The sequence below is a fragment of the Varanus komodoensis genome, unplaced genomic scaffold, assembly GCF_004798865.1.
Source record: "Varanus komodoensis strain SLA01 unplaced genomic scaffold, ASM479886v1 scaffold2, whole genome shotgun sequence".
Lineage (NCBI taxonomy): Eukaryota > Metazoa > Chordata > Lepidosauria > Squamata > Varanidae > Varanus > Varanus komodoensis.
The window spans coordinates 12,640,014-12,661,461 of record NW_025335568.1 but is presented as its reverse complement, the minus strand read 5'-3'; the positions used below and the strand labels follow the sequence as shown (position 1 = coordinate 12,661,461).

The following is a 21,448-nucleotide window of genomic DNA, read 5'->3' as shown; positions in this document are numbered from 1 at the left end:
CACTGACAAGTGCCCTAACAGTGGTTTGCAGTCATGAATAGACAACATTTTTAGCATGGCTCTTTTCCATTGAAGTGCTAAAAAGTTGGTCTTTGTCCCAGGGAAATTCCAGTCTAAAATTCAAAATGGGGAAAATGACAAAGAAAGTATGTGCAATTATTTCAACCAGAAGGAATGTTCCTATACCTTATATGTTCAATGTGGGAACACCCATTCTTACAAACAGTGCAACCCCGATGCAGGCAGTACAGTGTCACATTGGAATGATGCTGTAGGGTGTGGGAACTGAGGATTCTGCCAATGGCATCACAGAAAAGGTGAATTTTGAGGATGGGTTTGAAGAAACTGATGGTGCATTGATTGTTCCGTAATTGTGATGTTGATAGGAGTATATGGAACATGATCACACAGTGTTTAATGTTCATAAAACATTACATCATCTCCCCAAATATCACATTTCTCTAATGTTCAAATACCTTCAGCAAAACAAAATACCCCCGAGTGCATTCTTGTATTCTCTGTCTGTGTGTTTAGCGTTAGAATGCAATGCTGCTTTTGAATTCGTAATGGAGATAAAAGCCCATTTAAAAGCAAGGGGGGAGAGAATTCCAAGATGTCGCTTGCCAGCAGGAGGTGGCAGTTTTCATTTGGAGTTCCCACCAGTTTTCTATTGGCTTTGTTATTTGGTTTCCGATATTTGTTTCAAGCTGTGTATTCGCCCAGCAGGGAACTGGGCTTTTGCGGCAGAAAATTTCCCCAGTAGCCATCAGGCAAATTGCAGCAAAAGCAGCATGAACCCATGTGGGATAACAGAGAGAACTTCTTTTGGTCAAAAGTAAAAGTGGAAGCAGCATTTCTATGTGCTAGAGCACAGAATTATTCCAGTCACAAAGAAAATGAAAGGGGTGGGTGGCCCAGTCTTAATCTCACAGGAATAAGCAGTTAGGGGTGCCAAGTCCTGACCCCAGCCAGGCTTACCTTCATGCTCTTCAACCCGCTCAAGTTGAAAGTCATCTCATGGGTAAAGTAGCATCTTCAGTGAAAAGCACGGAGCTTTTCGGGCTCTGTGGAAGAGCACTGAATAGGGACAGGGCAGAGTTTTTTACTGTTCATGTTTGAATGCAATTTGCAATTTTCGTTTGCAATTTCAAACCGTTATGTGAGCCAGAACTCAGTTATCCATCAAAATAGGCAGTTTTCTGAACATTGCCATGGCCTCCAATTAAAAAGTGCTGATCAAATTGCATATATTAGAGAAATGTTCAATAAATATTGTATTAGGAAAGTGTCCTGTAAAAAGTTCATATATTAATAATATATATTGATAATTAGGAATTACGTTACTATATTAGGCAAAAGTGTATAAAATACATGCGATGTTAGAAATGTGCACAAAAGCCTTAAGAGTTTTCTTGAACATTTTTATTTTAAAAAATCCCAAACTTTTGGATGAACTGAACTCAAGGCTGGAGTTCTCAGAGTTTGAGATGAACTGCTCTTACATCGGAAAAAAGTTAAATGGGCAGATATCTCTATCCCAATTCTGACTGAAGCTCAAGAGCAGCTTTTCCCAACTTGGTGCCCTCCAGATGTTTTGCACTGTGATTCCAGCGACTTCTTCGCTGTGGACCATATTGGTGGGGCTGGTGGAGGTTGACTTCCAAAGCATCTGGAAAGCATCACGGATGGAGGAGCCTGCCTGAGAACGCAGCTGCCAGATGGAGCATGAGGCGGTCTTCTGTGTTCCTAAGATTTAGGAAGTTCAGCTGTGGGTGCAAAGGAGGGTTGTGCCTACTTCTCCCCAGCGCACCCTTCTTGCTGTTGAGATCAGACCTTTCTGCATGAACAGGGCAGTGCCATGTTTAAACACACTGCCACCATTCTCTCTGCCGTGCTGCACTTGATGCAGGGACCCTGCAGGTCAAGCCTTTGGCTCTCAGCCTGGCCTACTTTAAAGGGCTGTTGTTATAAAATGAAGAAATAAAAGAAAGATTCTCTGCAGTATTATTGGCCTTGTATTGCACTGATACATTTTCCCTGCATTCCATTTTTTCCTCTTGCAAGGAACCCGAGCTGGCTCGCATAGTCACGCCCCATTTTTATCCTCACTACAACAATAACTCTGTAAGGAAGGCTGGGTTGGGACCAGCCCAAAGTTACCCAGTGAGCTCCGTGGTCAAGTGGGGCTTCGATCCTGGACCTTTAGAGTCCTGGTCCGACACTCACCACCACACCGCACTGGTGTGCTGAAATGAATTAGGCATGGGGAGGAATTCAAAAGTGATGTTGCACTTTGATTTCTGTGCAAGCCTCTGTGTTGTGAATCCATAATCCATCCTGCAGCAACCTTGCCTTGAAGTTAGGAAGGCACAGAAGGTTGCTAGTCCTGAATATGATAAAAACCATTACCAAAATTGGTGGTTCCATGTTAGTGTTGCTAGGGCATAAGCTGTCTGACTTCCTTCTTCCCTCAAAAAGAAAAGGAAAAACCCAAATCAGGAAGACAAGCCAGGACTTTCAAGCCAAAGCAGAATTTCATATCAACCAACATAAGCAACTATACTCCTCCAAATAGATAATTTGTTGAACCCAAACCTTAATAACCCAGACTTTGATCAAACTAAAGCATCTTGCATTTCTCCACAGTATGAGTCCATATCTGCAGTAAGGACACTCTAGAAGCAGGTTTGCATTTCAGTGGCAAGTAGACTTTAGTCCTGGAAGAGGGCAGAATTAGACATCATTTTGCATAATGTTTGCACATACACATTTGTAAGCAGAGGTGGAAATTTGCAAGTAAATAGGATTCAAAGATGAATCTCTCTTGCCATGACAGAGAGGACTGTGGCCAGGTTACCTGTGCTGTCTGCTGTCCATGTGCTAAGAATGGACTTATGGGGTCAAGGCTCCTGCCCTTTCTTCTGATGATTCTTTAGCTTAAAACCGGACTTGCATTTGGCACCTCTTCCAACAGAGGACTGTCCTTGGCCAGCTCCCTAGAGCAGAGGATGCTCTTTGGAAAATAGGGTACATGGCCACCCAAATGGAGACAAAATTCCTTTGAAATCATCTTACCCAGCAGCTTCATAAATATGGAGCAGGATGAAGGATGTTATATTGATTTTTATTTATTTAACATATGTCTGGGTTGCTTTCAGGGCGGGAGCCCTCCCATATTGGTGTACAACAATCTAATTCATATAACAATAAAAAACTGCACAGTGGTAATAAAAACAACAAACATTCCAAGAAATGCATAATACAGAACTTACAACACAGAAGAACCTACTGGGATGTGGCAGAAAAGAATCTGCATAGATCATGAACAATCAATATTTTCAATAGGCAGATAGTTCCTATTGTTTGTACCGAGACTGTAAATAAGACCATTTGGAGGCAAAATGTATCCCACCCACCCTGAAATGTGGTTCTTTTAGCAAACAGGGCTGTTGTTTTCCTGCCAAGAAATCTTATTCCCCTCCCTTTTTCTTGGCACAAATTAAATATTTAACATTGTTGGCATGCTCTTTTCATCATGACAGAATCTCCAATGGTAGAGGTGGTGGAGGAAAACATTACTTGATTAAGCTTGGCTGTGCTTCTGCCGAGTATGTTACAGGCTCAATTATTACTGCATTATACTGTTTTGCAACAAAAATTCCAAAGACATTAATTGATCGTGGCATGCAGCAGGCAGAAGTGGCCTTCTGTTTGTTTGTTTTTTAACACTAAGGTGCAGGTTATACACAGTCATGTAGGCAGGGTGTGCAAAAGCAGATAAGCTCTCTGCTGAGAATGAAATTAGGAGAAGGAAAATTAGAAGTAGCTGGATTTGGGGGAAAGGAGAAACTTCAAGGAGAAGGCACTTAAACTGTTACTATACTAAGAAGGTTCTCTGAGAGATTTAGGACACCATCCAGTGGGAATGCACAGAAGCTTTCACACCCAGAGGATTATGGGAATTCGGTGCAGTGTGCATGGAACAAGGAGGCCCTCTTTGTCTCCGTGCTGCTCCTGCCATGCATGTCAGCAAGATGGCCATAGTTTGCTGTCTAGCTGAGGCAGAAACAGGCTGGAATACTGCCAGTTGTGTTCTGGTCTGGTGGATCCAATCCCCTTCCCTTGCCTTCCCATCTTCTGGAACACCCTCTGTCCCCTTCTCTGAGGTCCGTCTTACCACCTCAAAGAAGCAGCTGGTGAAGTTCTTTCCACACTGACTGTGAGCAGGAGAAATGGACGTAACTGTGCTTCCCCAACTCAAAAGTGGGAGATCCCTTCCAGTCCCAGAGCTGCAGATCTGTAGGGCCATAGAATAGTGCTAGACTTTATGTTCTATTTATTCTTAATAAACCCCTTAGTAAGCTCTTACTTGATGTTGCATACATCAAAATTAAAAAATAAGTTCGATAAAGCAATAAGGAAAGAGATAATAATAGAACTAAAACAATGGATACACGAGAAATAGCAGGATCCTTTTCTCTGACTGTGGATCTTTCTCCCCATTGCAAACCCCACTGGACGGTGGTAAAGGCAGGAGCGTGTGAATATTCTGGGTGAGGCATGGCAGGGGACAAAGGGCTACATGCCCCCTCCCACGATCCCAATCTGGTGTCTGGCACGCACACATGGGATTCACTGTGTATCATTCATGTACAATGTATGCAGCCATATACTCACAGGTGTGCCAATGTAATATCATGTCTGTTTTCAGATATGACCATATACTGGCATTCTGGGAATGAATGCTCATCCACATATTTAGGATTATAGGGCTAGTGACAATGACTTTTGTGCAGTAAATCAGTTTACATCTAAAAACTAGCATGATCACAGAATTTAACAACTGACTTAAGTTTAATCAGCTGATGTCTGCAGCCGTCTATTAGTGCCTTGAAGAAGCTGGATTCACTCAGATGTCTTTTAAGAAGGCCAGAAGACTCCAGGGATAAGAATGAAGCTGTTCAGAAAATGCATATTTCTACCAGAAAAACAAGCACACTTTGAAATGGAATAAATATAACACTGGCAATGATCTTTCAAGGAAATGACCCAGTGTAACAGCTCTGTTATTGTCTTTTTTTTATTTTCCAGTGCTGCATACGATGCTGTTCTTGACAGAAATGTGGCCATCAAGAAGCTCAGCCGGCCGTTTCAAAATCAAACACATGCAAAGCGAGCTTATAGGGAGCTAGTCCTCATGAAGTGTGTGAATCACAAAAATGTAAGTTTCTTTTTTGGTAGATTAAGAAGCACAAACATTTGACCCTGCTAAATAAAAAGGGTAATGTTATGCCGTTATGAGAAATTTGCCTTATTACTGTTTATTATTATCATCATCTTCACATTACATTCCTTCTCCACTCCATTTTATCTTTGCAATGGCCCAGTTAAATAGGTTAGGCTGAAATTGAGCGACTAGCCTCATGTTACCCAGTGAATTTCCTGGCTGAGTGTGGACTAAACCCAGATCTCCGTGGTCTGCAGTTCATCACTCCAGCCATTGCATCATGCTGGCTCTCTCATAACAATGATTATTTTAAAGACAAGATTCAGTATTGCTATATGTGTTCCAGCAAATAGGAGCAGAAAGATTCCAGCCACCATTTTGCAGAGGTTGCATCAGCTGGGGATGTCTCAGGGCTCCATTGTTCCTGTCCAGAAAGAAGATGTCAAGGAAAGGGCAGAAGCTGCGTGGCATTCTCTGTTTTCTGGCTAGAAGGCAGTGAGTTACAACTGAGCCCAGGATCAGCATATTTGATTATGCTGTCGCTATGGTGATCTTCTATTTAAATCCCATGAAGGTCCTGTAGAGAAGAGTGGAAAACCAATTCAGTTACTCTTCTCTGGTGCAACAGTAGATCAATTATGCTCTGAATATTCACTCTGCAGCTACAGCATGGGCATATGCTAATATGGGATAATCTTTATGCTTATGTGAACAGAATCAGGATTAAGGTGAAGGTCACGTTTACTCATGGGGGTAAAGCCATGGAGTGGTGAACTGTGTTTGCCAAAGGTGAAAAAGTAGCTGAAGCAGATTTCAAGAGTCTGGCAGCAGGCTTTTGCCCTTTGCCTGCAAGTCCTGTGAGCTCCTGCTTCATCGGTAAACCATTCAAGGCAAAATGCTTCTCACAATTTTAAAACTGGAATGACAGTCTGTATTAATTCCAAGTCAGTCCAGGACCTGGCGCTGCTCCTTTGAGTGAACTAATTAGGTTGGATGCTTAACTAAGCTATGCTTAAGGTAGGGCCCATTGAAATCAGTAGGAATTAAGTCCCATGAATTTCTGTGGGTCTGCTCTCAAGCGTAAGCCTGCTTGTAGCCCAGGAGCTCCAAGTGATCATTCTCATGGTGGGGCTGTATTTCCACGGGTTGGGCTGCAGAATGTGCAGAGTTGGGCCAGAGGGGGCATAGCACAGTGGTGGAGAACATGCTTTGCATTCTGGAGGCCCCCGGTTCAATTCCTGTCATCTCCAGGTACGTGGCTCTTGGGAGGAATCTGCTCAAAACCCTAGAGAGTGGCTGCTGCCAGTCAGCGTTAGTGTTACTGACCTAGATGGCCCACTGGTTCGAACTCATCCTTGCTCCTCTGCAACAATAGCAGCATTTATTTTGATCCTATCTGAAACTGCCCGATAGGGACAACAGTGTTAGAGGGTTGTAACTCCTGTTAGAGGAGATGTAGCAAGGCACTTTACTTTATAATAGGCAGTCTGCTCTTCTTTGGAAGCCTCTCTCCCTCTTCCACTCATTTTGCCCTTCCCTGGCAAGCATCAGTAATAAGCCACGGATGCCTTCCAGTTTGCAAATTCTACATGTTTGTTTCCAGTGAGGCTGAAAATTCAATTGTAGAACTCCGAGTTTTGAGGCAAAATTTGTTCTAGCTTTTGTTGCATCTAATGAGCCACAGGCATGCAAACACGGCCTCAGAAAACAAATGTCTTTCTTTGCAACATTTACCTCTGTAATATAATGTTTGTGGAGTGGTTTTTGCTGTTTGCTTTTGCTTTTTTTTTTCTTTACTCTTGTAGCATGATTGATTTGTGTAAACTGAACTGTTATAAACAGCCACAGTTATGTTGGTAGAACAATCTGTCACAATCTGATCAACAGCTAATGTTTTATTATCGTTCTATCTTCTCATTTCTTCCCTCCCTTCCTCCCTCCTCTTACTGCTTTTCAGATTATCAGTTTATTAAATGTCTTCACACCACAGAAATCGCTGGAGGAGTTCCAGGATGTGTAAGTAATGTGGACAAGAGTAAAACCTGTACTTGCTCTGTCTGTGTGTTTGTGTGTGGAGGGGAATAGGAGAAAACATAGCACTCTCTAGCAAAAATTAAAATCTACAAACACTAGAACATCAGGTGCTGCTGCTTTTAAAATTGCCTTGCAGAGATGCTCAAGATTGAATTGGCAAAGTTTAATATGATCTGCCCATTGCCTTCAAGTATTACAGAAATCAGTTTTCATCTTGGTGTGGGAGTGCAGAAATGTGTGCACAGGGCATCCTTCTAGTGGCATCTAGGACAAAAAAGCAAGGGTAAGATGGAAGGGCCTGAACCTATATGCAAATAAATGTGAAAGGCTTTACAAGCTTGGCTTCTTTTCTTCCTTCTTTTCTGGTGGCTTGCTTAGGAAATACCAGTTCCTTCAGAACTCCCTGAGGTTTGCAGGCCTTTGAAAAGTGGGTAATTGGCTCTGAAATAATCCCCTTTTTAAAAAATAAAAAAGGAGGATCTGAACATTTCCCCCTCTTTCATATTTATTTTCTGATAATATACAACTCTGTAAAAATTATCTGCCCCTGGACAGATAATACTAGCAGAGAATTGCTAGTATTTCAACTTTCTGTTGCCTGCTATTGCTTGGCATGTAATGAGAACCTGATCTGAATGAAATTTGAGGTAGAGGACCAGTGTTTCTTTTTGGACAAACTCCCCTTCTCCTACCTTTTGTCCATTTTCTTCACTTTCCCCAATGTAGATACAAATTCTCAGTTAGGCAATCAACTGTTCTCCTCACACTGTGGTTTGTCAGGGGTCTGAAAGCTCTGTCCTGGGCTGCCTTTGGCAATTGCAGATGCCTTTGGGAAAGTGCTCTCCATAATCTCCCTGTGTGACAGAGTAAAAGAAAAAAAGAGAAAGGCAGAAGAAGGCATGATGCCACAGTGGTATAACCCAACTTATGCTAAGGAAGAAGGGGACTGTATTGAGCGGGGGCGGGTTGCAGAGATAGGATGGTATTTTCTCAGGCCTTCTGAGATGGATAGGAAAACTTACCAGGTTTTTTTTTTTTTTGGGTAATGTCTGAATTAATTCAAGTCAAATTTCAGGGAACTTTCCTGTTTCTAGCAATAACTTCTTCTAACGTCCAAGCACTTGGCTGGATGCTAAGCCTTGTGAATCTTTAAGCTTCTTTAGGGACCCATTCCTAAACTGTGCCTTCTTTCCATCCCTAGACAATTCCATTCCAGGAATTCCTTGGTTCCCATGCTGGCTTAACAACCAGTGTTGGGTTTTTACACTTCAACCACACATTGTTTTGCCACTTCCCAATTTGCACAGGATTACATGATCAGCCTCCTACAAATATTATTTTGCTGCCAAGCAGGCCAGCTACACAGTCCCTGCTTAGAGGGTGACGATAGCTGTAATAAGCAAGCAAGAAAAAAGGAAGAAAAGGAGTTGTAAATGTGTCACTGAGGAAAGGAATATTGCACTGTCAGCAGCATTAGGGAGAAGAAAGGTTGCCTCGGGCAGCAGGTGCAACTGTAAGGTGTCAGAGGAGAAAGCGGTGCCTCTTGGCTCTTTGTGTGCCCCCTAACCTAGCCTGTTGCATTCAGGTGCAGCAGGGGATGTGATCCAATGGACAGTGTTGAGATAGTCAATACTGCCTGTCCAGTGAGCTCTTGTTTATGAACTGTGAGGAGGCACCATGCTGTTCTTTGCTTCAGGCAACAAGATGTCTCAGGCCATCCCTCTAGGTGATGGAGAAGCATCTGCTATGAAGCCAGAGTGATTCAGGGGGCGGGGGGCTTTGTTTAGGGCAGGGATGAAGCTCAGTGGCAGAACGCAATGCTTTGCAGAGCCTGGCATCTCCTGCTAAAAGAATTTTGGGTAGCAGAACCATTGCCGTCAAAGTACACGGTCCTAAGATGTGGGCCAAGGAAATATAAGGCGTTCCTAAGCTGGTGTTCCTCAGAAGGGACTTGAAGGCACAAAAAGAGGCACCCTGGCAACCAAGTGGGAAGTTGCTCCAATCCACATGTGTGGGATGAAAAATAAAGATAAGCCTGTGGCGGGGCGGGGGGGTAAGGATGTTTCATTAGATATGAAGCTATTAGCACCTAACTCAGTGACTGCTTCCCACGCTCCCTAACCTCAGTGTCATGAACGGAATCTGTGGAATTGATTCCCTGGCTGCTTTTCTCACATCGCCCCATGGCATTCTGCTGGGAAGTCAGCTATAAAAATAATGCTGTTACAGAAACGCCCCATCCATGCTAAGTAGTGACTGCACGCCCTTATTCTCACGTCCAGGTATTTAGTAATGGAGCTGATGGATGCCAACTTGTGCCAGGTGATCCAGATGGAGCTTGACCATGAGCGAATGTCTTACCTCCTGTACCAAATGCTTTGTGGGATCAAGCACCTTCACTCAGCAGGAATCATTCACAGGGTAAGGCAGCTACTTTGAAGAACAACGCTTTCATCTCACTCTGTCCCGCCATAACAGAACTAAAGCAACTCTGCATTCAGCATGTTTGAAGCCGGGACTCATATCTGTTTTGTTCCCCACTCCTGCTTCCCTTTCCCTGGTCTCTTGCAGGATTTAAAACCAAGTAATATTGTGGTAAAATCTGACTGCACATTGAAGATCCTGGATTTCGGGCTGGCCAGGACTGCAGGCACTAGCTTCATGATGACTCCCTATGTGGTCACACGTTATTACAGAGCACCAGAAGTCATCTTGGGAATGGGCTACAAAGAGAATGGTAGGATACATATGCACATGACCTGAACATATAGGATGGATTAAAGCTAGGATTTCCAACTGACCAGGAAGCAAATTGGCCCATGCAGTTCTGTGCCTTTCACAAAACCTTATTGTACAGATATTGTCAGGTGGATTTTTCACCAGCTTGGAATAAGCAGTGTTAGCCGTCCATTGATTTTATTGCATGTAACCATAGGTTCATACAGTTTTGCAAGAACAACAACAGCAACAAGGCACAGTCACAGAGAGAGGAGGACTGAATGGGCCAGTCAGATCAGTTCCTCATGTGTGTAATCTGTGGCAAAATGTTTTAGGATGCTTCTTCTAATCTTTTTGGCCACTGTGAATAAGTCTGCATGGTTAGTTATGTAAGAGTTGCATCTACAAGCAGGTTACTCATCTGCTCAGCTAATGTTCTATCACACCTAGAACACGACATCCTCTATTTGTAGAGCTCCACGTATTCAAAGGCACTGAAATGTGGGAACACGATTAACCTCCCATCCAGACACAAGAAGGCGGAGTCTGGAAGCAAAATTCTACAAATGCCTTCCTTGGTTCTTAGATGGTCAAGGAGTTCAGGGCACCGTTCTGTCAGCTGTGCCCTTGATGCTCATAACTCAGAAGCTGAAGACCATCCTGTGCAGAGCCGGAGGTGATCTTGCCGCACATTTCACTTTGCACAGCTGCTAGGTGGCTGACTTCAGCTGCCTCGAGGGCTCCAGGGAGAGGCAGGAAGGAGGTGGGGGTGCTGCCTGATTATGTCATATGTTGGCAGACTTAGACTCTTCCCCTCCCTGTCCCCCAAATGCTTCCTAAACCCTGTCCAAGCTTGGAGAACTGGCCAGCTCTTTTCTTTTCCCACTGGTGGAGAGGGGAAGGAGGATCCAAGCATGGAGTGCATCGGAATCAGAGGCATGTTATGCCCCCTGGATGTTGTCAGTGGCCATAGGATTGCTCTGTCCAGTAATCAGAGAAAGATGACTCACCACCTGCTAAATCCTGTTTGTTGACTCCCCCTCCCCCACCACATGCACACCTTTGGTTAACAGCCTGCGGTAGAACCCATCTCTGATTATAAACTGAGGCTCACTTAGTTGGGGGGAAGCCAGTGAGGGGGGAAAATTGACTGTTCTTTCTAAACAGGAAGTCCACTCACCTTTATTCTTCTGTTCGTAACAACAATGTTTAGGCAGTTGGTAGTCAGGCCTGTTCATCCATCCTTTCAGACAAAAGAAAATGGCCCATTTACTGGGCCTGGATGGTAGCCCAACTTCTGTCTGATAGAGAAGAGCAGGAGTGCTAACAGAAAGGTCCAGATTGTTTTTCAGGAACCCTGGAAACTGCAGAAGAAACAGACTCGAGAGGGAAATTTAAACACATAAACAGGTGGAACAAGCTTATTTTTCATCACAGTGGTGGAAAACACCATATGCATTAAGTGATCTGCCTGGTTCCTGCAGACAGGGTGATGAAATGCTGAAGATACTGCTGGAGTTAGGAAACTGTATAAAGATCAGTCAAATAGATACGGCACTCCCTGTATCTCACTAATGAGGTTCACGAGCCTTTGTTTCTCATCATCACAATGGGGAAGAAGAGGTGGAGGGTGTAATCTCATGCACACTTACACAGAAAGAAGGCCTACAATTCCCAACATTTGGGACATTCCAGGCGTTATAGTACCTTTTTCTGTCTAACCTTGCATAAGATTGTGCTCTAAAGACCTTTTTGCCACATCTCTGTTCTAAAAATTAGTGACTATAGTCCAACTATCTCAGCTGGCCCTCCAGAACTTCCCAATTCAAAACATGGTTCTTGTTGCCCTAGCACAGTATATCTCAACAATTTGTTCCAGAATTCATTTCGGTTGCATTTCGGTGCTTAATCCATAGGATGCCCCATGAGTGCTCATGGGTCAGCTAATGAACACTAACAGCATCCAACCCTCTGGCCAGTAAAATATATTGTAGAATCAACTCAAGGAGAGAATGATAACAAATCCCAATGGTGCAGACTACTTAGAATAGATCCTCTTCGGTGCAGGAGACCGTGGAGTTATGTACGCACAAAGCTTGGGGCACACTCAAGATCCTTCACTCATGGAAGTTTGCGGGGCCTTTTTCACAATATCATCATTCTCTGGGCCTCTTCTGTGTTTTCCACCTTTTTAATGGGTTTGGATGGAGAGAGAAAAGTCTGGTATTCAATGACAAATAGCAACAAACAAGGAAAACATTCTGGTGAAAAGTCCCCAATCCGCTGTACAGCAGTTAAATGCCGCCACCACCTTGTGGTTGGTTAATAGAATACACAGAACAGCAGAGAGATAAGGAGACACTCTGCATAAAGGATGCAGTTTTCCTTCCACAAGAATGGGAGACATCCCAATAAAGTAACGGGTTAAACCCCTCATGCGGAAAGAGCCCGTGGCAGATTGCACGAAACTATATCTTCAGATATGGTGCCAGTCAAATAGTGAGGTCCTATAAGTGATACATCTATTATTATTACATTACATTTATATCCCACCTTTCCCCTTTTGCCTTACATGGTGTTCCTCAATCCATTCTTAACCTTACAACAACCTTGTGAGGGAGGTTAGGCTGAGAATCCACACCTGGCCCAAAGTCACCCAGTGAACCTCATGGCCAAATGGGGACGAGAACCCCCCATCTCCCAGGTATCCAGTTGAACACTCAAGCCATCACGCCGCACTGGCTCTTGGCCAGACGGAGGGAAAGAGATTTAGTTTTGAAAACTGGCATCCTGACCTAGAATAAACAAGAAAACCAGGCAAGTTATAGCACTAGGAATGCTATCTAGAGGACATTTGGAGTAAATCACATCAAAGAACAGTGTAAACTTCTTGTCTGTGCACCAGCAAGAACTGATTCAAAGCAGCTTTGGTAAAGTTATCTTCAGCTTTAGTTGAGGGCAAGTGAAGACCTTTTCCACTGAATGATACTAAGCACCCCTAATCCAGCCTTCTTCAGCTGGGTGCCTTCTAGGTATGTTGAACTATAACTCCATCATCCACAGCCAACATGTCTGGTCATGCTAGGTGGGGATGATAGGAAGTGAAGTCACATCTGGATGGTGGGCAAGACAGTTGTGAGCACCAAATCTTTTATAATACGTAATGGCTGGAAAATTGGCACGTGCTCAATTCATATTGGGACTATTTCAATGGGGTTGATTTGGAGGATGCTGGCAGGATACCTTGAATTCTTTGAATCAAAATGAATGCTTTGCCGGAAATTTCTCCCACATTTTGGGCTATTCTCATTCAGTCTGACAATAAAGAAATGGCCTGTGAAAAGAAGTGAAGAAAATTGATGGAGAAAATGTTCAAGAAATATCCTCATGGGTTGGGTTTTCTCATACTCACCTTGCTTATGTAGCGGCTGAAGAATGTGCCTTGTTTTTCATTGCACATTCATCTCTCTGGCAGCCTGTGATCTCCTCAGCTTCCCACACTCCCTTTAAAGCCCAGGAGAAAACATGATCTAGTTCCTCCTCCCACAGAGCTGGGAAGTGTGGGCAGCCTGGGAAGCAGCGGAGCAGAGAGAAAACGAGTAACAGAAAGAAAATGCACATACTGTGTTCTTGGGCCCCTCAGAGTGGTTGGAGAACTTCAAAAATGCCACCCAGGTAAATCCAAAGTAGAATGAAACATGAAAATGAGGCAGAACAATGGAGACTTCTCTCACGGAAGAAGGTAATTTTCAGGAATTTGGAGAACCGATTTTGTGTTGGGGCTGGACACATTGCCCCTCTCACACCTTCATTGTGATGGATGTACAATGGGGGCCGGCCTACCCACACAATTGATGCTGCTGTCACATGTGCAGCAGCTAACCTCAAACCCCTTACTGATAAAGAAAGAAACTATGGTTCGGCTCCTTCCAGTGGTGGCCCCTACCTGTGAGAAATGGTTGAGATTTCTCCTTCCCTTAGAGAAATTTGGTGAAATTGTCCCTCACTACAGGCCTTTTGCAGACAGCTGTAGTTAAAAAGACCCTGTTTGAGGTTCCAAGCGGCTGAAGTCTCTAGGACATGCTTATGCCATCATGAATGTGATAAGGTGACGGAGGTTCCCATGCAGGCCTCTGCTGTCAGTCTTCCTTTTTCAAGGTAAGGAGATGTTTGTGAAGATGCTCATGACTCACTGAACCTCAGGTTGAGGCCTAGTTATTGTCACAGTCATGTTCCACTTCCATGCCCCAACCTGCAACTCAGCGATTCTTACTAGCGCTTCTCACATTTTAGCCACCAATTTTCTGAAGGCTAGTGGAAGGGATAAAGTAATACTGGGCAAAGAAAGGTCAATTTAGGGCTGGGACCAATCTGGTTAGTCCCTCCCATTTGGAACAGAAAATTTATTATAGCAAATGCTCAGTTCATGATATCAAAAAGTCAGAGTCAGACTTCAACAATGTATACCAGGCCTCTTCAATCCAGAGGCCTCATACTGCTTTCCAATCACAAGGGACTGTGTTACTGTATAGCCAGCATTGCATTGGGCTGGTCTGACCACTCCAGGTTTCAGGTTAAACTTTAAAAGAGTGATCCTTGGTGCTGAGCCTATTTTAAGAGGGCTCAGCACCCTAGAGAGTGCCTTAAAATGTAGATGAATGCTTGGAGTCGATAGAGCACTGCCTTAACATTGCAGCCACCGCAACCCTGTTCCCCTCTGTGCCTGGAAAGCACTCCAAGAGCTGAGTGTTCACATTTCTTGATAGCAACGTTGTTTGAGCATCTCAGAAGTTGCCTCATCTGAGTATCAGATGCCCTTACTCCCCGGGGATGCACCTGTTGCATGCACCTGTCCATTCAGGTGCTATAATATGGAACATTCCTAGGTAAGCACAGAAACCGCTGCTGTGAAATGTAGTAATACTATACTGATGCTGTGAGGTGTTTTTAAAAGAACAAGAGGAATCTCTCCAGTCAGACCAACATGTTAGGAAAAGAGAAAGATAGGATTATTTTCTCTTTAGAGATATAATCTCATCCTGACAAGCATCCCATTTATTTGTGAGCTTTAAAAGAACAAACCACCCCTATCAGTAGTACAGAATTACATCAATGCTACATAAATGTTAGGTGACCCAGGATGCAAAAAGAAGATCAGATGATGCATTGGAAATAAATGCATTAGGCTGCTATTTCCACTGCCCAAGTAATCCTTCTGTAAGATACTTTTTTAGTGTTAAATGTCATGGGGAAACAGTGGCTCTTCCAAACTCCTCATTTTAATTTATGGAATCTAATTAGCATTTTGCAGTTCTTTAACTAACATCTGACTGCAATCTGTGAGCTGGCAATTAGATAGCGATTTGAGCCTGATTCTTTTGTTATTTAAATTTGGTAATAACATGGGTGCATTTACAGCACACCTTGCATTTCTCAATTTAAAATTAACAGCTGGTGCTGAAGGCAAATCTAGTATTCATGATCATATCCAGGTAAAGTTTTCTTAGGGTCGGTAATAACCTAGGGGGAAATGCTTTCAAAATCTCCTTAATCAGAAATGCTGTAGTGGCTTGCAAAGAAATCAAGGGTGGATCCTTTGAACCAGAGTTGCGTATGTAGCAAGGAGCCCCTCGGACAAGAAGGCTTCAATGAATGGGTGGGGTGGTGGGGTTCCACTTGCCCATCTGTTCTATTGAACTGATTGGACAATCAGTTGGCACTGAAACACCCACCAGAATTCCCTCAAAGAAACATGCTGTCAAGGCAATTGTGTCTTTCTTGTGATAACAGCAATCACCATTTGGATCACCTGAGCACACACAAATGTTAGAATCTGTTACTGTGCAATGAGCAATCCAGTATAATGGCTTCATACTGGGGTAGATATTGTTGATCAGTGCTAACCAAGTGAGGAGGAGTAGAGATACAGTATATCTTTTGGTTATTGTCTATAATTAGACAGTAAATTATATTCAAAAATGAATTTTGAATATACAAAAGACAGATTAGTGATAGATAGATAGATAGATAGATAGATAGATAGATAGATAGATAGATAGATAGCCAGCCAGCCAGCCAGCCAGCCAGCCAGCCAGCCAGCCAGACAACAAGAAAAATAGGGCAGTGAGAAAGACGAGAGCCTTGTTTTTGATGTTCCTCTTTATTTGGCTAGTGTCATTAAATCGCTGACTCTTAAGGCAAGTGTGCTTTTGACAGATGTTGAGTGCACCCTACAGTTTGCAGCCAATGCCATGCTTTTCATTTTCTTGAAGCACCTGAGTTTATGGAGCCTGCACATGCATTTCCCACCATTTGTTGCACCTTGCTCCTAAGGACCCATATCGCCCCACTGCTGCTCCCTTTAAAACAGAGAACAACTCTGGTATGTCAGGCATGCTTTGGCTGTCCTGTGCACCCAAGTCCACCCTTTTCCTCACTGCTCCCTGACCAGCAAATGAAGTACCTTGCCATCATTTCATTTAACCAAAAGAAATTGCTTGGTTGGTGTTTGTTTTTGTCTCTCTTCAAAGCAGGGGGGAAAGCAGGGGATGAAAAAAGAGATGACATCAGGTGGATAAACTAACAGATGCTTGAAAGATCCACACTCAACAGCCCTGGGTGTATGTTGCCAGAGAAGATGACTGTCCATTCCTTGTGGTGGGGTCTCCTACTGCTGACATTGCATGTAGTTACATTTCCCCATGACAGGTGGGAGGCATGACCATTGTAAACTCTTCGGCTCCCTTCCAGTAGCTGCCTTGCCATTCCCATTATAGGTAATGGGAGGGACAAATGGATAACAGGATGTGGGATGGACAACGTTGTGGCTGAGCCACAAGGAACAAGGCATCCATGGCTGCCTCATCCTCCAAGGGAGAATTTAAGGTTACAGGTCTCTCAAGTGTGTCTCAGCATTCATACCCAGCCCTCTGATAAGATTTGAATAATTGGAGAATGTTGAATGTGGCTTGCTACCCAGTGGAAGATGTCGTTCAAGGCCTTTGCTACACCCAAAGTTTTGCCTCAATTTTCTTTTCCTGCAAAGAATCAAGGAATGCTTATTAACACTTCCTCTTCCATAGGCCAAAACTGGAGCAGGTGAGAATTAGTGGCAAGGAAGACAAGTTGATGGCGTGGAGGCCATATAGCCCTATTTTGAGCCAGAGCCAGCTAAAGGTTGGACATGACTTGAAAAGGAATCTTGTGTTTTGCGCAGGAGAAGGGTTCACCTTTCAGGCCACACCATCTTTATTATGATACCCTGTAGACACAGCTGTATCTGCTGCATCACCAGCAGAGCCAGCCACTTCCTGGTAGCATTCATGTGAATTCACAGACTGAAGAAAGTGTTTCTTCATGAGTGCAGGAAGTACCTGGAGACTAGATGGGCCTCAATTCTTCTTTGAGGCTGCTCAAGGTATTTTGCATGGAGTAGCTCATAATGTGCTTGTCCAAATATTACTTGAAGAATAAAGAGAGTTCATGGAAGATGGTCAGTGCTCTCCATCATTCTTGGAAGATGTCCTGGCCTCTTGATGGTTCTAGCAGCAATTTTTGCACTCTTCTAGCTTACTTCTTGTATCAGATCGAGGAATGGAGCAAACTGCTTGGGATGATCAAAGTGACTTCAGGAAAGTAAGGTGGAGGAAGGGAAAGTGCTAGGCATACCTCCACGGTTAAAGTAGGACACCCCCTTTATATGTGAGTGGGACAGATACATAAATAACAGCCCCAACATTTCAGGCTTGGTCCTGAGCTCCACTAAACCAGATCATAGGCAGGAAGATAAAATGAAACCTTCCCTGCCTGCCAATTGTCCTCCCCAACCGCATTCCCCATATATTTGCCTTCCCATTTGATGTGTTTATGGGATAGGGACCCAGCAGGGGAAAAGATGGGGAGAGTTACAAGGGAATCCTAAGTAGGAGAGAGGTTAAAACTTTCCTTTTGCAAACACCACCATACAAATGCTGACCCTAGTATGAATATTAGCAATCCCATGTGTATCTTGCAACAGGTGGTTTCACTGTAAGTTAAGGCCTCACTGTGGCAGACATGTGCAGAAGGGGGTTCTCTGATGATTTGGACCTCAGATCCCAGAACCCCCACCAGTATAGACATTGATCAGGATTGCTGGGAGCTGAAGGCCAAAAATTCTGGATGTCTACTATCCATTCTGCTCACCTGAAGTCTACAAGGATGATCTGGGATTGTTCTGTAGCTCAGTATTTTAGAATCACAGAATCCCAGATTAGTAGAGTTGGAAGGGACTGAAAACTGGTTCCAACCCTCTCCTCAGTGGAGGACTCTAAATTAAACCAACATTCCCAGATGGATTTCTTCCATCCTAAATACAAACACAGATTTGCCTTACTGCTTCTTTGGCGTGTGATTCACAGGAGGGATGAAGATCCCTGCTCCCTTGCCTTCCAGCGGCTCATGTTAGTTGTGAACATTTGTTCCTACTATGCCTTGTGCCCCTAATAGCTACAGGTTGTTAGCAGTGATGCTGTTGACAATTGGCTGCTACTCACATGCAGAACCAGAACATTGAGCAGGAACATTTGAGTAAGATTTCAGCTCAGGATATGTCCTTAGTAAGGGACTATTGAACTGTGTTTGACACAATGTTTTAAAAGAATTGTTTTGCTTAACATTTGGATTCATTTATTGATATTTATTGGCTTAACCTCAGTTGCCTGGGTGTTTTTGTGTCCTTTCTTAGGGTTGCAAATTTTTCCTACCATTGAATAAAAGCTATAACTTTTTTTGAGGGGGGGATGTTAATTAAAATATCAAGTGTGGGTACTTCCCTTCCTGTCCCCGATCCTTTCAAATTCTCTGGCGCAATCTTCAGGTGCATTTCCTAGAAGGATCTGTGGCTCACCTGCAAGCATGGAAGAAACTCTTTAAAGCAGGCATGACATGAAATAGGAGAATCACCTGGCATCACCTTTCACACAAAGCCACAGCTACATGGGAATGGCTTCCCTGTGCCATGCTTCCTCATGGGTGATGCATATGTGCAGATACCAGGATCGGATGGATTGGACCAGTCATGTGCATCTTGCCTGCTCAATTATTACTCAGTGGGACAGGAGTAATTGGGTTGGAAAGAGGCAAGAGATTAGCCCTGTCTAAATTAACAGCATCTTTTACATGCATACTCGGCTGAGTGGAGAGGTACCAGGTGGGGGAGGTTCACACTGCTGCAGGTGCCTGGAAAGGGGACGTATGGCCAAAGCAGACATGTAGCAACCTTCAATAGGAATTGACTTAGGTTTGCAGGAGAAGCGATGGGTAAGGCACATGGTTCACACTTGGAAGAGAGGAAAGGTGAGAATTGGTGCATCTGCCTGGATTGGATTCCTTCTGCACACGGTCTCATAAGATTACAACCCTAACCTGTCCTGTCTTAAGGTTCCAGGATGGTCTAGCTCTGAACTAAGGTAGCCCATCAGGAATGCTTTGTTTTCTCCTTCTTTCTAGCCTCCCAATTCACATAGTTCTAGAATCTGACATTTTCTCCAGTTAAGAAGATAAATCAAAATGTAATCAATATATGCAGACCGGCATGTGTAAGAACAGTTAACCAGGATATAGGCCACATGGACAGTTATGATGCAATGCTATACATGTCCAGTCAGAAGTAAGCCCCACTGAATTTAATTGAACTTATTCCCAGGTAAGTGTGTATGGGATTTCAGCCCTGAACAGTTAAGTGCTTCATCTGTGGCATTTAAACTGGGACAATTTTCCTTAAAAATGGTCACTAATTTTGAAACTTTTTTTTAAATAAGTGAAATAAAACTGACAAAGGTGATATTTTTCTGGTACGATAGGCTGCAGTGTGACTTCTGTTTATGACATCTTTGTTTGTGTGTGGGTTTTTATTTTTGTTCTGTTTTCTAAGAATATGTTCAGTGGAAGGTGTGTAAAACTGTACTTTCTGTGATGAACCTGCTCTTTTTCCCCTCCTTTAGGAACCAAAGTGTCTTAGTTAACTTTGCCTTCCCCTCCCTTTCTCTCTTCATTTCCTTGTCTCTGCTGTTCTAGTGGATATATGGTCAGTAGGATGCATTATGGGAGAAATGGTGCGCCACAAAATCCTCTTTCCAGGAAGGGACTGTATCCTTATGCCATTTGCTGCAGCCTTCATCGAATTATTTCTCTCCCATGCCCCACAGCCTCACCCCTGACTTTTTCCTGCTAAGTGTAAAATATAGGAGGGGAGTACGAAGAGAAACAGAATGCTGAATCTTAAAGGTGTGTGTAATTACAATTGGAGTCGCCTGGGAACAACAAGGAATGACAAAAAGAAAAGTAAAGCTATATGTTGAACAATGTCAAGGAGACCTTCATACTTAACCTTTATATTTTTAATGCCCTGGTGTTTCTGTAGAAGAACCAGCCCTGATCAGACTTGCAAGCTTTTTCTTATTGCGTGCCTTTTTAAAGAAAATGCCCCATTAGTTCCTTTTAAACATGTCTTGATCCTTTCCCCACTTTTTTTTCTTTTTTTGGCTAAATGTTTTGCAAATTGCAACTTTTTATGTTTGTGGTGACATCATAATCTTTTGCTTGCTAATGCATCATTAGTCTGGGTCCACCTTGATGCTGTATAGACTCCAGAGTTGGGTCGATACAACATGTTATTCTGAATGTTTTGACTTACCCATTTGTTGCTTAGAAGAGATCCAGCAGTCTTTTGAAGCTTCCTAGAAATGGAACTCCCCATCAGATTTCCAGAATGAGCTTTCCTTTTTTGGTGCATGACATCTGATTCATTAACAAAACTCTGCTCACCTCCCTACCCTGCTCTGTCTTGTTCATTTGAGCTTTGGTGATATTCCTTTTACCATCGCTCGTGGTGGTGAAAGTAATATTAGAAAATGAAAACAATTGCAATCTCAGAAAAAAGAAAGAAAATTAAGAAATAAAGTAAGTTTTGGTGGGGACAGCATAAGGAATATGTTTATACTAGTGAGAAAGAGAAGAAAAATCACATTTATATTGTATCTTATTGTTCTGAAAGGAACAAATGGAAGATTTCTAGCAGCTAGCTAGGTGGAGAAACTTTAATAATTCGCTTTTTAGCATTCTGTGAAAGCTGGTATGGTAGACTTACAGTCATAAGCACTAATAATTAATATTTCTTCCCTTTTGCTGAGTTAACATAGAGTAATTTTTTATGATGTGCCGAGGTCACTTCCCCCCAAAATGTAGGGGAAATGGCCTATTGAAAGGTGCAAAGATAGCATCTTCCCTCACCACAGCCTGGATTTCCAAGTCCAATAGTGGTCCAGCCATATAGAGTCCCACCTGTACTATTGTTTATGCAAAAGGAGGACTCCTGGTATAAAGGTTATTCATAACAATAAATTTAAAATTCCTGTTGGTTGCTCAGCCATTAGTGATGCAAGTACACCAGTGTACACTCACAACTGCAAAGTTTTTCCTGTTCACTTT

General features: G+C 43.2%; 1 protein-coding gene across 3 annotated transcripts in view; it reads left to right on the top strand.

Annotated features, from left to right (window-relative positions):
- The window catches only part of MAPK10 (mitogen-activated protein kinase 10), a 116,380-nt gene that overhangs the window by 38,802 nt on the left and 56,130 nt on the right, over positions 1 to 21,448 (top strand). For 2 of the 3 annotated variants that reach the window (XM_044428743.1, XM_044428744.1), the window contains 4 exons: positions 5,092 to 5,221; positions 7,185 to 7,243; positions 9,544 to 9,682; positions 9,833 to 9,998. In XM_044428743.1, the coding sequence (XP_044284678.1) occupies positions 5,092 to 5,221; positions 7,185 to 7,243; positions 9,544 to 9,682; positions 9,833 to 9,998 (494 nt within the window). Of the gene's footprint in view, positions 1 to 5,091; positions 5,222 to 7,184; positions 7,244 to 9,543; positions 9,683 to 9,832; positions 9,999 to 20,035; positions 20,108 to 21,448 lie in introns of all 3 variants that reach the window. The other variant, XM_044428742.1, reaches the window with a different exon arrangement.